This window comes from Alligator mississippiensis, chromosome 1, assembly GCF_030867095.1.
Source record: "Alligator mississippiensis isolate rAllMis1 chromosome 1, rAllMis1, whole genome shotgun sequence".
Taxonomy (NCBI): domain Eukaryota; kingdom Metazoa; phylum Chordata; order Crocodylia; family Alligatoridae; genus Alligator; species Alligator mississippiensis.
In genome coordinates, this window is record NC_081824.1 from 194,062,727 (window position 1) to 194,080,342 (window position 17,616).

Genomic DNA, 17,616 nt, shown 5'->3' on the forward strand with positions numbered 1-17,616 from the left:
GCCTATAAGTATATAAGGGGTATGCATCAGGATTTGGGGGAATGTCTGTTCACCAGAACACCCCAAGGCATGACAAGGTCCAGTGGTCACAAACTCCAGCAAGACCATTTTAGGCCGTGCATAAGGAAAAACTTCCTTACTGGCTGAGCCTCCAAGGTCTGGAATAGACTCCTTACCAAAGTGGTGCAAGCACCTACTCTGGACACCTACTCTGGACACCTTCAACAAACATTTGATCTTATGAGGTCCCTTCCAGCCCTAATGTCTACAAAAATCTATGAAAGTCTGTGCCCTGGCTATCTCCCCATATGTCTGTGGGGGCTCCAGTGCCGTAGCTCTCATGAGGGTGCTTGGCTAAGGTGGTGGGACAATGTCCCTAGCAAGGCTGGAGGCTGGTCTTTTGGCCTGCAGGCCGTGTGTGACACCCTGGGGTTAGACAAAGGACTGGAGCTAGACGTCTCAGTGGTGGCAGGTGATGGAACAAGGGGCAATGGTCTCAAGTTGCAGGATGGGAAGTTTAGATACATTATTAGGGGGAAAAAATAAACTTTCAAGAGGAGGGTGGTAAAGCACTGGAGCAGGTTACCCACTCTCCATCCTTAGGAGGTGTTTAAGACCGGCTAGACAAAGCCAGGATGCTGTAGTTGGGCTGGTCATGCTTTGAGCAGGGGGGTGGATCAGACGCCCCCCTGACATCCCTTCCAACCCACATTTCCTATGATGTGTATGGGGCCAGCTTGGCTAAGGCCCGTCCTGCACCGGGCGAGGGGGAGGATGCCCCGATGCCCCCCGGCGGCCCGCCCACTCCAGCCCGACTCGTGCGCGGCGCCCCGGCCCGGCGTGCAGGTGTCTCTCCGCCCTGCGCGGGCCCCCGCAGGGCCAGCCCCCGGGCCAAGATTAACCCCTTGCGCGCTGCAATCAGCGCGCGGGCGGGAGGAGGAGGGGGGAGGTGGTGGGAGCCGCGGGAGCCGCTCCCTCCTCGCCTAGCCCGGCCCGGCGGCGGCGGCGGGAGGAGGAGGCGCAGCGCGCAGACATGGCGGCCAACATGTACCGAGTGGGAGGTAGGTGGGAGCCGGGCCCGGCCCCCCGGGGCGCTGCGGGCAAGGGGCAGCGCGTAGGGGGGGAGGGGTGTGTGGGGTCGGGCCCGGCCCCGGGCAGCGGGGCAGGACGGGGAGCAGGGCCCGGCCCGGCCCGGCGCTGCCACGGGGAGAGGGCACGGGCGGCCTGCCCGCAGGGCCGGGGGCACACGCAGCGCCCCCGCCCCCCCTCGGCGGGGCGAGCACGTGCTCCCCGCAGCCTCTGGGTGTCCCTGTGTGCACACGTGTGTGCCTGTGTGCGTGTATGTACCTGTAGTGTGTGCACCTCTGTGTGACTGCTCGGGCGTGTGTGTACCTGTAGTGTGCGTGCACACGTGTGCACATCTGTGTGCGCCTACGTGTACCTGTAGTGTGTGCGCACGTGTGTGCTTGTGCGCCTACGTGCGTACCTGAAGTGTGCGTGCTAGTGTGCCTGTGCGCGTGCTCGTGCACATAAATGCCCATACCTGTAGTGTGCACATATACATGTGGCTCTGTTTGTGTTTGTACACGTGTGTCTGTGTATGTGCACACATGTTCCTGTGTGTGCGCGTGCATATGTGCATGTGCCTGTGTGTGCTCACGTGTGCCTGGGTGTGTGCTTATGCACCTGTGCCTGCCTGTGTGGGTGTGTACATGTGTGCCTGTGTGTGTACCCATGCTTGTGTGTGTGTTGCGGGGGGAGGCAGCCATCCCTGGGCAGGAGGTTGTTGAGGGCCGGAGGTCCTGTGCCTGGCCTCTGCTCAGGTCTGATGGGCCCACAACCTGCATCTGTCTGGGACTTCCTGCAGTGTCTGTCATTCCCCCTTGCTGCTTCTTGAAGGTGCAGTTCCTACCCCTGCTTCCCTTTCCATCCCCACCCCACCGCACCACAGTTTGATGATAAGCTGCCTGCGGTCTGCGGGGGAATAGAGCAATTTTTTTTTTCATCCCCCTTCTCTCCCTTGTGTGTCGGTTCACCCGCTGCATGGGCACAAAGGAAGTGAGGCCAGTCAGAGAGTCCAAGAGTCTGTGGAAGAAGACAAACACTTCCTGTGTACACCGCAATACTGCTTTGCTGTGATTCCTGGCATAAAGAATGTGAAAGGGAAAAGTCCAGCTGAATTTTGCCTCTGTACACCCCCTGACATTTACTACACAATAGTATACCTGTCCTATCACTGCCCAAAGTAGTATCCGGTGCAGGGGACATGGAGAACAGGAACTTAATAAGATACATGTTTTCCTGTTTGAGCAAATCATGTGCTAAGGAAGCCTGAATTAAAGATGGCAAACTGATGAACTGGGTCCCCCTTGTCCCCCTTCCACCTGATGCAGTTATAGCAACAAGTCCACTCTGTTCCTCTTCCTCTGTTAGGTCATTTAGTCCTGTAAATCTTTACTCAGTCTTTACTAGAGTAGTGCTTCTGAAGATCAGGTAATGGTTTACAACAAGGATGTCAAAGATGTGGCCTGCAGGCTGGATCTGGCCTACAGAGCCATCATCTGTACAGTGGAGCTCTTGGAGGGGTAGAATGAGCAGGCGCAGACCCACAATTTAATTTTGAGGTATGGAGACTGGGTTTTTGGTTGTAGCCGTGTTGGTCTAAGGACATAGGCAGGCAAGGTTCTTTGGGTAGATGTGATATCTTTTATTAGACCAACTGAGTAGTTGGGAAAAAGTTCTTTGCAAGCTTTTGGGTGCAATCACCCTTCTTCAGGCATAGGGAGTCTCTGCTGTTCTGAGATCTCTAAGGAATCAAAAGCTAAAAGTGTGGCAGGATGTCAGTGAGAATGTAAATAGGTACAACTTTTTGTTTTCCTAATTTTTGCCTGTTTACATTCTCACTGACATCTTGCCACACTTCTAGCTTCTCTCATTTCTTGGAGTCTCAGAACAGCAGAGACTCTCTATGCCTGAAGAAGGGTGATTGTGCCCAAAAGCTTGCAAAGAACTTTTTTCCAACTACTCAGTTGGTCTAATAAAAGGTATTGCATCTACCCAAAGAACCTTGCCTGCTGAGGTATGGAGATGTGTTTCTGCTGCAGGCTGAGCCATGACTGCATTAATCTCTGTGGCTCCCTGAGCTGACGCAGCCCTGCTGCTACCACTGACCAAGGTGTGTGTGGAGTTGGCCAGCAAGGCTCCTTGGGATCTGAATCTGGCCAGGGGGTGTTGCAAATGAGTTTGACATCCTTGATGTACACAATGTAGTTCCTGCTGCTCAGACTGGATTCTCATCCTGTGGGTCTTCAACTCGTAATAGAGGTGAAAACCATCCTCTCATTAGGGTGAAACGAGATGGGATCCTGAAACTTTCTTTTCTTAGGTGGGATCATGATATGAAAAAAGTTGAGAACCACTAGTTGAGAGCTTGCTAAACTTTCTACTTTTGTGTTCCAGATGAAAAACAATGATAGCATGCATATTTTTTGTGGTTTAATCTTAAGATGTTTCTCAACAACCATCTGGGAGGTAGGGTGGGTTATAGTGAAGCTAGTTAATTGGAGATTACCCTTGAAGACTGTAATCAGTAATTGGAGATTACTGGATTATATTCACTTCTACCATATATAGAGAAAACTCAGACATTGTTGCAAAACGAAAATAAGACAAACTTTCAAATTACATTTGAATTTAGTGAAGCATTTCTTAGAGAATCTCCAAAAAAGGTAGGTTTTGAGAAAACAGATTGAGGGAAAGATGTTGCGCACAGATGTTTTGATTATTTTAGGGGGTTGGACTCGATGATCTGTGAGGTCCCTTCCGACCCTAGCGTCTATGAATACACTGGAGATTGAAAGCGCTTAGCCATGGGGAGATGAAGATTCTACATGCTTGTTTTTGAAAATAGTTTTATAGAAATAAAACTAGGATTTGTATTCAAATACAGAACCTCACTAATGATTGCTTGTGATTGCTAGCTTCTTTATTTATAAAACATTTCTTCACTACATATGATGACAAAAACCGCAATAATGCATCACAAAATATACTTTCTTCACTTATTTTGACCTTTATTCTTATTAATCTTTACTAGGAAATGTGAGAGATCCTATTCTGTAAAAATAACTCTCTCAAAACCTCAGTCTTGCATACCTCTGTTAAAACTTTCTTTGGGAGGGAGGTTCTAAGACACTACCAGCATTTTTCAAAGTATGCATTAGCAACATAGACTCTAGTTTAGCAAAGGTTTATGTACACCTTTTAATTTTTTGTTCAGTGGGACGAGCGGTGTGCAGTGGAGGGACTTCCCCCCCCCCCCGCATCCTCCAGATGAGCTGTGGTTCTGTCCTGCTCCTGCTGGCTGGGCAGCACCTACCCCAGCCCCACTCCCTCCCTTACCATGGGGGGTGTTGATCTGCCCCCCCCCCCCCCTTTTCCTCCCCACTCCCCTTTCACCACAACAGACTTACCAGCTGCACGCAGCTCTCCACGCTGCTGGATTGTTCTCCTCACTGCCTGTGTGCTGTGCTGTGGCTACGCACGTGCATGGGCATTTATTGGCCAAATTATCGGACGCTTCAGGCCGATTTCCAATAGAGTCGATTTTATTGGTGCTGATCCAATATCAGACCAATGTATCAGTGCACCTCATAAGTAGCTGAGATGTATTTCTAGTATTGAATGCGAAGCATCATCCTTGTACTAGCCTTTAGGGTTGTAGCTTTTGAACTTCCTAAAGTCATGGAACCCTTTCTTACCACTTCTGCTGTGGAACTCCTACCCCTATTCCTACCCCTTAAGACTAATGTGGATGGAGCCGGGCGTCCCAGCCTGGCAATGGTGGTGCACCACCTGCCGGTCCCACTCCCAGTCTTCTTGTGGAATCCCCGATGACACATTGTGGAGCACAGTTTGAAAACAACTGCTTTAGGTTTTGGGAAATTACGCACTGACAAATTTGATATTCTATGTATACTGCTGTTAAAGTAATTAAATGTCTTCATCTTGTGTTCTAGATTATGTTTATTTTGAAAACTCCTCAAGCAATCCATATCTGATCAGGCGGATAGAAGAACTTAACAAGGTACATGAATATGTAAACATTTTTCTATAATACTTTACAACACCTGATGTTCTTCCCTGTTGAATGCAAAGAAGCAATTATTTAAAAAACCCATAGAGCATTTTTCTGGCTCTGGCTCTTGTAAAGCTTCCATTAAAAGAATCTTCTGAAGACGGTGCTTAGGAAATTGTGTTCATGTCATATGCGAGTACTTCTTATTGTATGATCTATTGTAATTCTGTGTTGTGACGTAGAAAAACAGTAATAGCTCATTGCTTGTGATCCAGAAAATTCTAGTAAAAAGCTAAAAAAACCAAGCCAGTCTTTTATAAAGATATGGGGTTGGATGCTCAGGTGTTTAGTAAGAGAATGAATTCTCTTACCCTCCTGGTGACCTGAATGATTTGGCACTGGGTGACAGTGAGTGACCACGTATTACCATTTAGTGTCTGTTCGGTGACCAATGAGAAATGAGTTGTGGGGTCTTTGACAATTTCTAATGGTCACATGGACACTACTTTTCTGATGTTAATAGGACACTCCTTGTTCATAGTTCTTGGATAAAGACTGGGGACTTGAAATCTCTGTCTTTGTTTCCCACAGCTGGATCAAGGCTTTTTTTGGTGGCATGGTGAGGATACATGAAGAATCTATAGTGAATCCCATATTGTTTGGACTACATTTTATAGAGGATGCTGTAATATATTCTGCTAATATTCTGTGAAGTATTATTATACCAAAAACTGTATATTGTTAGCAATAAAAGAAAATTGTTCTTATAAGCAAATGGTCACAATATATCTAAACAAATTTTTTTAAATTTAGGTTTTTTATCTATTAATTCCCCAAATCTGGTATTTGAAAGGGGTAGTCTTTTTATTAATAGAACAGTATGTCACTGCCTTTATTTTTATAGTTATCCACTCAGCTAGTAATTGCACATTATAAATTCCTTAATGATCGGTTTAGATTTTTATTAGAGTATAGTATGTTTTATTTACAGCAATTAAAGTGACTTCAGTACTGTTCTAAATGTAGCATAATCTTGTCCGAGGGAGAGCACAGCCATTTATTGGATTTTAAAAGAGTGGTTTCCAGGACTTAGTCCAGATTCCTACTGTGGAAGTATGTACCTTTCATGTGTTAAGGATATCATACTGAGCGGAAAGAATATGGGAAATATGCTTTCATTTTTTTTCCACTTGTCTTTTTTCTCGAAGAAACGCAATACAGTAAAATTGAGAGATGCTCTGTTTTCTTTAGAGAGAATATATGTATAGTTAGTCAGTGTCTATGGCAATTTTTTAATATTCATAATAAAGGAAATGGTAAAAATAAAGTGTTAGCATAGTTTTGTCATTCTCCTGTTAAGGACCTAAGTCCCAGTAGCAAAAATCCTACAAAAAATGATATCCTTGATTTAGTTTTATAAGGAAAATAACTTTTCCATTGAGTTAGCTGAAGTAAGTGAATTCTGAAATCTTCTGAACTATAATGTAATGTATTGAACATGGTTTAAATTGCCATGATTATTTGAAGTGCATATTTTCACCTAAATGGAATTGGACAAAAACCCCCCATTCAACCGTATATACATATTCTTAAGTTAAAATGAAATTGCTATTGCTTCTATTAACAGTCTAACATGGAAATAAACTCTTAATAATCTGTTGCTGTCAATATAAATGGCCTGATCACGTGAACTGTAATTGATATGAGCTTCACTCCTTTGAGAAATTCTGTTGACTTCAGTAGGAGTACTTATGTGCGTGATGATTACTCATATGAGTTAAAATTGGTTGAATTGAGATACATGAGTCCAACAGCTCAGTGGAGCAAGAACAGACCTTGACTTGACTAATATACTCTTATTTTCTAGACTGCTAATGGCAACGTGGAGGCAAAAGTAGTGTGTTTTTACAGACGACGAGACATTTCCAACAGCCTTATAATGCTTGCAGATAAACATGCTAGTAAGTTGATTGTACGTTGTTTTTTCTTTTTAATGTTAATTGCATACGTTGAGCAGCTATAAAATTGCATTTATTTTATTGGTCACAAGAAAGTTTATTTTTAAAAATAGGGTGTTAATTAGCATGCTTTTTGGTGCTTGGCATTACCAGACTTTTGGCTCTGAGCCTGGAGGCAGCTCCTTTTCAGCAGGCCCTTGAACCCAGATAGAGTAGTTCACAGGGTAAGATGCTTCCTTTTTATATTGAACTGTTTATGACAAAAAATACAAATAGAAATACTGGCTGCCTGAAATTTAGCAAAAGTCTTTACCTAGTCTGGGTGTCCAACCTGTCTCATGAGTGCCACAAGCTTCATGGGCAGCCTCTGTGTGTGACATGATAAATTGGAGAGTGCATAAGCAGCACAATGGCAGATAGGACAGGGAGCAGCAAGGAGAGCATCAGATCAGGAAGGGGGCACAGAACAGGGAGCAGAAAGCAGAGCAGCAACTCAGGCAAGGGAAAGTGACTGGAGTGGTGCATACAGAGAATGCGGGGCTCATTTGTAGCATGTTGCCCCCTGCTGATTTAGATGGTGTTATGCATTAGAGTGATAGAAATATTCTAAAGATCTAATGGAAAATATCTTACCCTGACTAAAATTTTAATTAAAAAAGCCTAGAACATATCTATCACGTGTGTGTGTATAAGAAGACTGAAGATCAAATTAATCCAAGGTATAACTCCACTAAAGCTAAGCAACTTTCATCAGAGGTGAATTGGACCCATCTGTTCTTGTATTATGACAGAATTATTTTAGACAAGGTACAATTATAAATTTATAGGTGGTTACATGGTGACATATGAGATGCAGTACTTGTTTGGTAATATCTTTTATTGAACCAACTGTATAGGTTGGAGAGACGTTAGACATGTGTTGGGACACAAAATGCCCTTCCTGATGTCTGGGGACCTGAGATACAGGTGCACTCGAAGCTAAATACCATGTTGAATGGTAAATTTCAGTATCTTTCATATTGTAGTAATGTCAGAGTGTTATTGTAGCTGTGATGGTCCAAAAGAGTATGTGAGAAGCAAGCATATTCTCTGGATTGTCACAGCTATAAAAACACAGGTGGCATATCAGGAGAATTAAAGTGTGTTCCATATGAATGTGAAAATTGTGTGTATACATGGAGAAAAAATATTATATTTAAAATAGTTGTGAGTGACTCATGTGTTTGGGATAAGCATAGATCTCTAGCCACTAAAACATTAAGAGTCATCATTTTACTGTTCTTTTTAGTCAGAAGCAAAATAGTGGTAGAGAAGAGACTTGCTTTCTGAATATACATCCGGTTTTCATTGTACCTATAATTCAGTCAGCTTCTCTCAAAGATCACTTTTATTTCAGTTTTTTCTAGTGAAACTCCTTTTAGAATCTAGGAATCCCACATTGGGATTTGTGTGAGAAAACAGTTATTTGTAAAACATTACATTCGCCCTTGTAAGTACAGTAAGGGTAGAAGTTTTCAAAGTCACCAGTGAGTTGTGCGCATGCCAGTGAGGTTTGTTCTCTAAATTCAGTCTGTGCCTGAGTGGCTTAGTGGTTTTAAAAATCCCACCTTAATTTATAGTGTATCACTATATTTTATTCTAGTATATGTGCACCTTAAACAAAAATTAAAACTTTTATTTTAGTTTCTAAAGCTAAATTGTTCATTTGACTCATGTGAGTAGCTGTGGTGAAGACAGATGAGCAGGATATGACTCTAAGGTTTTTCTAGATAAGCTGAGGTGGCTTAAAATTTTCTGTACTGGTAAGTGACACTTCATATCTTAGAATAAATATAAATATCTGAAATATGTAATTGAAAATGTTTCTGATCGTGAGTTAGGTAAGCAATTAAACCCTTTATAATATCATTTCCTGGACTTAAAAACATGCAGTGTGCAGGATTTCTTACTGAAGAACTCAAGTCTTGCTTATAATTTTAAAGGAAAGTTTTCAATCTTAAAAAGATTTTCCTGTCTGCCATTTTTTCTCCCATATCTAAGGTCCAACTATTTCATGACTGCTTTACCTTGCTCCCCATCACTATGGTCCCTGAGCACCTTCCATAGGAAATTGGTAGATATAGCAAAGTCCCTAATGAACCTCATTAAGTTTCTGACACTTCTAACTTTTTGAGGTAAGAAGTTTGCTTAAGGATTGTTGCCTTTGACTTCTAAATACACATTAATTTACTTCTGGGTTTGCTTTCTTTTTTAGAAAACAGGTATCATTGTGAATATCGTTCTGTCTGAGAAAAGATGGGGAGAAATATTTTTGTGCCCTTTTTAAGTGTATTTTCATTGTGCTTTAGTCAGCAGCTTGGTATAATGGTTGTGTAAATGGTCTGCTTTTCTTCTATATTGCACTAGCAGTTTGAAGTTGGTCATGGGTAGAACTAGTGCAAATTTTATGTCAATATTTTGGGGAAAAATAGTTTTTAAAGAACTTTCTTCTGATGCTAAAAGCATAGCAAAATATTTAATGTTGGGTTCGTTTGATGTTAAACACACTGAGCATGCTATGGTGCTTCCTAGCATTATAGGCGAGATGTGTCATGGGCTTGGCTTCTCGGCTGCTGTATATTTCACAATACACAGTAGTTTCCACTATGGCCGTGCCACGTGGTGCATTGTAGGTGTCACATGACTAAGCTGCCTCATAGAAACTCTAGCCACAAAGGCCAGTTGTTGAGAAAAAGCATAGGGACATTAGAACTACAGCTCTCATGAGTTTAAAGTCAAACTTACTTGAAATTGTTTTCCATGCTTGTTTCTACATACCGAAATAAATATTTTGATTCAGAAATGTCATGTTGGTTTATTTTGATCAAAGATGTTGAAACAAAACATTTGGACATTTTTAAATTGAAATTTTGTAGAATTTTTTTTTTTAAACCAAACATTTAAATATATCAACTCTTCTCTTGGTTTGGGATGAAAGCATATTTTTTGCTGAGGAAAAAATTCTGGTAATTGTTTTTGTCAAAAGAAAACATGAACAGTCTTGGAAAAGAGAAAAAAAATCCTTTTAAAACCCCACAAAATGGAAACAAGGCACTTTGTGAAATTAACATGGCTTAGACATGGTTGATTTTTATCAAGGGAGCATAAAATGTTTAGTATTTTTTACATGTCTTTAGGAAAACTCTGAAGGCCCATGCCATTTAAAAGATGCAAATATGTCAAGTGTTTAACCAAACAATTAAAAAAATTCATGTTGACAGTGTCCCCTTAAGTTTTCAACACCTAAAATTGGCCTGTGAAGCAATTTTTGTTTTTCTTCTGGGAGAAGTGAATTTAACATGTCATTTTTATTTTTCTACTAGCGTCAGGGATAATGTCAGTCCAATTTTATTAGCTAACTGCAGCTGCAGGGTAAAGCTGTCAATGCTATTTTATAGATCTTTGAAGAAATTACTACCCCCACATTCTCCCGCCTTAATTTCTTGTAATTGGATGGTAGAAATATTGTGCTGAACTCTGCTCAGGTAAACAAGAGCTGAATTTAACCTATCCAAAATCCAGACAGCATTTCCTAGCTTTCCAGAATATGCAGTAACAGCTTAAGAGGAGGTAGTTTTTGAGTTTGAATTGTTTATAAAGTACCTTATAAGTTTATACTGTTGGAGTTGACTTGTTAAAAATGTAACAGATATTTAAAATATCACACATTATGTGCTCTGATCGATCAGGTCTTTAAAATGAGGATTGCAGTGCAGGTAAAATCCGAACTTTCTTGTGGGGCAACTTGCTGCCCGTGAAACGTTTGCCTCCGTTCCTTTGAAGCATTCTTATCATACTATCCCATCATTTTATTCATCTGAAGGTCTTTTGAGCAGGCCCGAGTACTGAGTGCAAGATTATTTTAAATGTCAGTTGATCAAAGGGCAAAGCCCTTGGATATTTGAATCCCTAGTTGCAAGACTGTCAGTCAGACGCTGTCAATCAGCAGTGCCTGTCTGGCACTAATAATAATAACAACAACAACAATAAGATCAACAGCAGTAAAACAACAACACGATGATGATGATGATAACAACAATGATAATAATAATATTAATAATAATAATGGCTGTGTGCCTGCTCACAATAATAAAATGCATTGGTCAGAGCCAAAATGTAAAATATTTGGTACCTAAAATCAGAGTTCATAGGTAAGAGATTTTCAAACGTGGTGATCACCTAGCACTTTTAATGTGCATCTGTCATTGAAATAGGCTTGGTTTTGTAAGTTACACTGTGTGTAGTTCAGTCCTCTCCTTACTTAACAGAGCTTTTATGGCTTAGCCTGTGGGGGAGGAAGAGCAAGCACAGAGAGCAAGCAGGAAGATGGGTGCAAAAAAAAAATGAACAACAAACAGGAAAGGGAAGGGCAAAGTTAGGCATAGCTTGCTCTAGACAGACAAAACAGGTAAGATCAGCTATAAAAGAGAAAGCAAGAGAGAATGTCCTGTACGCTAAGGTGGAGTAAAGGGAGTTATCACTTACAATTAGTCGGGAGGAAAAAGGTGCATAGGACTAATCCAGGATGATCTGAAAGTTGTGGGTGAGGGGGTAGAGCCGTAAAGTCAGAGGTGGGAACGTGCCTAGGTTATGTACTTGGGTTCTAGTGGAAGGGACTTCTCTTATATTATTTCCTTAGTAATAGATTTAGGTTGTTGGGTTGCCTGGCAACTTTATAAGCCCTGTAGGACACAGGTTTGCAACCTGTGGCCCATAGGCCAGATCTGGGCTGCAAACCCGTTGTATCTGGCTCATAGATATGGGACTTCAGCAGCATTTGATGGTGGGGGGCTTCGGCTGTGGCCACTTTCCTTGTACTGCCAGGGAGACAAGTGTTGGTGGTGGGCACTTTCCCCGTGCTCCTGCGGGTAGTCTTCCCTGTGTTCCTGCAGGGACGAGTGACAATGGTGGCCAGGTCCTAGTGTCCACCCTTCCACATCTGACCTGTGGTGGGTCATTCTGGCCTGCAGCTGGAAAAGGTTGCCTACCCCTGCTGTAGGATAGGCTCTAAATAGGTTTGGGCAGGTGTTTTATCAACGACTGCCATTTTCTACAGGCATTGCTCTTTTGCATTCTTTCTGGGCTAATGAAGTACTGTTGCAGTCCTGTGTGTGTGTGTTAGTGCTACTGTTATGATTCCTGGTCTGGTTCATTTTGTTAACTGACTTAGAAGCCCTTGGTTTCTGCCTTATTAAGAGTTTGCCAGTTCATTGATGTGCCAACCTCCTGGCTGAACGTCTAGAATAGTTGTGTAACACAAGTGTTTTATGTGGTGAAAGATCCTATACTTCATCATAGAAATCATGGAAACTAGAAACATAGGGGAGCTAGAAACAATGAGGGAGATTCTACAACCTCATTAGGGTAATCCGTTCTAGTATGTAACCACTCACATAATTTGAATAATTTGCTCTTTCTAATAATTCCAACAGAATTTCTCTTGTAATTTTAAATCCATTATTACTTGTCCTGTCTCTTGTGGACACAGAGGGTTAATTGCCACCTTCCTTATAGCAACCATTTTGTATTTGAAGACTATCATCAATCCCTCTCTCAGTCTTCTCTTCTCCAGACTAAATAATCTAAACTCTTCCAACCTAATGCAACATTTTTATTATTTTTACTGGATTTTATAAGATTTTATTTCTCAGGTTTAGTTGTTCACAGAAACATTTTGTTGATTTCTATTATTTTGTGTTTGGTTTATGATGCTTTGGTTTATGCCTTGAAGTAATACTCCATGAATTAGGCAAAGCCCCTATAAAATAATCTAAGGTATAATGATCTTGGCAAAAAGATGCTCTTCAAATAAATCCCAGGATGTCATACTCCCACTGTACTCGGTCTTGGTGAGGCAGCAGCTGGAGTACTGCATCTAATTCTGGTCTCCATAATTCAAGAAGGATGTCGAGAAAGAGATTGAGAGAGTCCAGAGGAGAGCCCACGCGCATGATCAGAGGGCAAGAGAATAGGCCTTATGAAGAGAGGCTGAGAGCCATGGGACTCTTCAGCCTGGGAAAGCGTAGGCTCAGGAGGGACCTGGTGGCTGCCTATAAGCACACAAATGGTGTTCATCAGGATCTGGGAGAGGGTCTGTTCACCAGAGCGCCCCAAGGAAAAACAAGGACCAACGGTCATAAACTCCTACAAGACCATTTCAGGCTAGACATAAGAAAAACTTTCTTTACTGTCCGAGTCCCCAAGACCTGGAATAGACTCCCTCCAGATGTGGTGCAGGCATCTACTCTGAACTCATTCAAGAAACGTTTGGATGCTTATCTTGCTGGGGTCCTTTGACCCTAGCTGACTTCTTGCCCCTGGGGCTGGGGGCTGGGTGGCTGGACTGCTGATTTTAATCTTTAGAGCTTACCTGATTCTTGTTTAAGAGCTGTTGAACACTCATGTTTCATGTGCTGTAGTAGTGAATATTGATGTATCCCAGGGGTGGGCAAAATGTGTCCCGTGGGCTGAATCTGATCTGCCAGGCTATTCTGTCTGGCCTGCAGGGCCCCTAAAAAAATTAGAACATTAATTATTGTCTGCCTGTGGCTGCCTGTCAAAAATGACAAGGTGCCAGTGGTGGCAGGACCCAGTGGTGTTAGCAGCAAGACCTGCCTGGCCCTGCTCCACCCCCAGCTCCCTACCAGAAGCTTCTTCTTAGCAAGCTTCTGGCCTGGCAACCATGGAGCTGTTCTCCAGCCCTCCCTGCATCTGAGAGAGTTTCAGATAAGAACAAGCGGAGGGTGAAGGAAGGATCACTAGTGCAGCAGGAGCTAGCTGAGCCTGGCTGGCACCACACAGTTCCCGGCTGCATGGCCAGGGTCACAGGATACAGCAGGAGACAGCCTAGCATGACCCCTGCAGTTCCCGGCTGGCTCCTGCTGTGCCGTGTGGTCCCAGCCATGCAGCCAGGAACCATGTGGTACTGGCTGTGCCAGGCTGGCTCCTGCACCATGTAGTTCTTGGCTGCATGGTTGGTACAATGCGGTGCAGCAGGAGCCAGCCAGGAACTGCAAAGGTTTGGTTGGGCCAGCTTCTGCTGCATCCTGCAGTCCTGGCCATACAGCTGGGAACCATGTACTGCTGGAGCAATGGGTGGAGGGGTGGGAGATCAGTGGCGGCGGGTGGGTAATGAAGGGAAGCAGCAGGTCAATGGCAGCGGCAACAGGTGTGGGGGGGAAGTGGCAGTGAGTGGGTGGGCAGGACCACAGTGCCCCAGGGCCAGGATCCACAGCAGCAGGAGCCAGCTGCAAACTGCATTCTAGGAGCAAGCCAGGGACCACTGTATTCTGCAGTCCTGGCCATGTAGCTGGGAACCATGCACTGCTAGAGTGGCAAGCAGGCAGGGGGAAGGAGCGGCAGTGACAGGAAGGTAGGTAAGTGGCACAGGAGGGGCAGTGGTGGAGCGGGGAGGAAGTGGCAGTAAGTGGGCCGGGGGGAGAGCAGGGCCCACATCAGTGTCCCAGGGCCCACACTGTGTCCCAGGGCCAGGGCTGGCAGGAGCTCAGGGTAGGGCAGCAGGATCATGGAGCCTGGGCTGGCAATGACTCTGGAGCCAGGCCAGCCCCATCCCTCTCTTTGCTGGTAGCCTGGCCATGTGCAGCCCTGGGGCTTGCTGGGACTGTGCACCACTGGAGCTCTACATGCTGTAGGCTGTGAGTGCCCCGAGGCCTTGCCGTTTGCTGCTATTATTAGTGGCAGGGGCTGTGTGCAATGAGGTAGGGGAGCATTTGTGGGGAGGGGGGGCATATTTGTAGGGAGGTCCCACACATATACCCCACCATACACACACACACACACACACATACCCCCAACACCCACACCCCCTCATGCACATCCACACCCCCTCACATACCCCAGCCACCCTCCCTCACCATACACCACAACCCCCCGCCACCCTTCCCCACACACAGTCACCTATAAACCCCGCTCATATCCCATGCATCTGTCTCTAGTGGGTTATGGAATAGAGAAAATCCCACACAATTTACTGATTCGTTTTGATGCACTGGCTGGGGGAGTAGTTAGCTGATTGCACGATTTCACAATGATTACACACTTAATTTATACAACACGATTTTATTTTAAAACTCTTTGCTACGTATATAACACTGCTTAGCTTTGAGAAACACCACAAACATTAAGAACACAATAATTACATATATCAGAAACAATGCTCCGAATGCACTTCCTTCCCAAACAGTGCTATAAGAATTAGTATTACAAAAACAACTACAATTACAACTAAAAGTTAAATTTGAATCAATACTATTATTTTTCATAATATACTTACAATCCTAGAATTCTGAGAAGCCAAACACCTAAATACGGTTTCATTCCTCAGTAGTACAATTTAATGGGTTGGCCTCAGTAGTACGGTTCAATGGGCTCGCCTCAGCAATAAGATTCAATGGGCTGGCCTCAATACTGATAGGAATAAGTCCCCTTCTTTCAGTCCCTTTCAGGCGCTCTGCAGCTTCAGCGTGAACTAAGAGATTCGTGTTCACGGAGAGGGTGGTTCAGGTGATCAGTCTGATCCGGCCTACACTTGCAATTCTTCCTTCGTTGTTCTGCAAGTGAAGTTACCTCCGATTTGGGAGAGTAAGTTACAGTTTTTATTGAGTGAGCTGCTGTCTTGGGCCACTCCTACTCAAACCTGTCATTACCCCCAAATTTGGGCTTGGATCTTACTCAACAGATTCTTTTGCTTAGTAATTAGTTTATTTTGTTGATCATTTTAATTACTTTGGGGAACTTCCATACCACTGCAAGTGACCTTTTCTTACCAATCTGGTCAAAAGGCTCTAGGGTTTGATCTCTCAGAACTCAGGATATTTGCTTAAGGATCATTTTCAGGTTCTCTTTGTTAAAGACTTCTGAAGATAAAATTCAAAAGTTAAAACTTTGAGCAAAGTCTGGATCTTTCACACGTAATCCAAAACAATGACCTAGATAAGGAGATAAATCTGATCTTCTTCCTGAAACTGGCTAATGGGCAACCATCACAAACATTCAAACTATTTAATTCAATATGACAGCATCCACATCCCCCCACAAACCCCATACCCACCTACCCATCCCTCCACAAACCTCACACAGACATCCACACGTACACCCTCCCCCACACCTCACATACACATACACCCACACACACACACCAACAGCCCCCCACCAAGCCCTGTACCCACCCACCCATACGCCCCACACCCTTCCATACCCCCCACAATATACAAAAGTAAGAATTCATTTTAAGCTATTATGCAGTCATCTCTATGTACACTATGCAAACACACACAAATCAGGACAAAAATATTCAAAGATTTGTTTAAATCATATTAATGTATGTTGTTTGATTTTTAGAATATAATTTGTTTTCTTTCCAGTTCCAAGATGGCAGCCCCCTTGCCAAAAGGAATACTTCCGGGGCAAGGAGAGGGACTTCCATTGGCAAAGGTCAGGGCTAGGAGGGGAGGACTTCTGAGACCAGGGGGCGGGGCACCTGTCAAGGGGTGGGGCTACCCTTGCAGCCATCGACAGCTCTCCAAAACTTATTAAGTGGCCCTCCAGCTGTAATAATTGCCTGCCCCTGATGTACACAAACAGATTTTCCTGCAATTGCAAAAGGAAAGAACCTTAGGAACACAAGGAAGACACAGTCCCTCATGGCTGTAGTTGGGCATTTTGATTCTGTACCCAGCTCTGATGCAGGCATGTTTTATGATCGTAGGTGAGCCATATGTTTTTTCCTCTAACTTGTTCTCTCCATTTGCGAAGGGTAAATGATGCTTACTAAGTTTTGTATAAATGTTTTGAAGAATATTTTTTATTTGTGAAATGCTTTGAGATTTGTGAATTAAATATATGCATAGTAGAAAAAGTTAGAATTAGAACTGCTGAATGAGATGCTAGGATTGTTAATTTTATATGTCAAGATCCAGACTAGTCTAACAACTCTAGTTCTGAGTGCTGGAATTAAATGAAAAGCCACGCAGTGTATTAATATATTAATATTTGGATCTCATTTACTCTTGCAGTATGTTTTTTACTGCTTTTTTGCATTTCTTTCCTTTCTGCAATGGCATTTTTGCATTTTGTAAAAACAGAAAGGCCTTATTCTGAATGCTGTGATTGTGTGTTAGTCTTATGGCAACTGCCAAACTTTCCAGGTACAGCTGCTAATGAATACAGCTGCTAATATTTCATTGATTTCAGAGATGTTACATTGCTAGAGCAGCATTATATCAGATATCACAGAATATCACTAGCAAAGAGGTTAACTGAAGAAAAATTGTTTATTTAAAAAAATATTTAATTATAAAGCAAACTGTGTATGTTTATTAGTTCTGGAAGATATACAAAGCTGAAGGTTAAGTTCCTTTCATACCTACCACTGAACACTTGATTAGCTCATTACAATTGCTAATACAACATGGTCTTTTTAACACCCATTTTAGTGGAGAAAAAAAAGGAATATGACTCAGAAAGCTTTGTATAATCTTTTCCTGAGAGGATCTGAAAGAAAAATAAATTGGGATTAAGATG

The 17,616-nt window shown here is 43.2% G+C and overlaps 1 protein-coding gene across 1 annotated transcript in view; it reads left to right on the forward strand.

Annotated features, from left to right (window-relative positions):
- Nucleotides 1-823: 823 nt before the first annotated feature.
- MTA3 (metastasis associated 1 family member 3) overlaps nt 824-17,616 on the forward strand; it is a 206,368-nt gene continuing 189,575 nt past the window's right edge. The window contains exons 1-3 of the mRNA XM_006265161.4: nt 824-1,061; nt 5,019-5,086; nt 6,945-7,038. Coding sequence (XP_006265223.1) covers nt 1,034-1,061; nt 5,019-5,086; nt 6,945-7,038 — 190 coding nt within the window. The 5' untranslated portion in view covers nt 824-1,033. The remainder of the gene's footprint in view (nt 1,062-5,018; nt 5,087-6,944; nt 7,039-17,616) is intronic.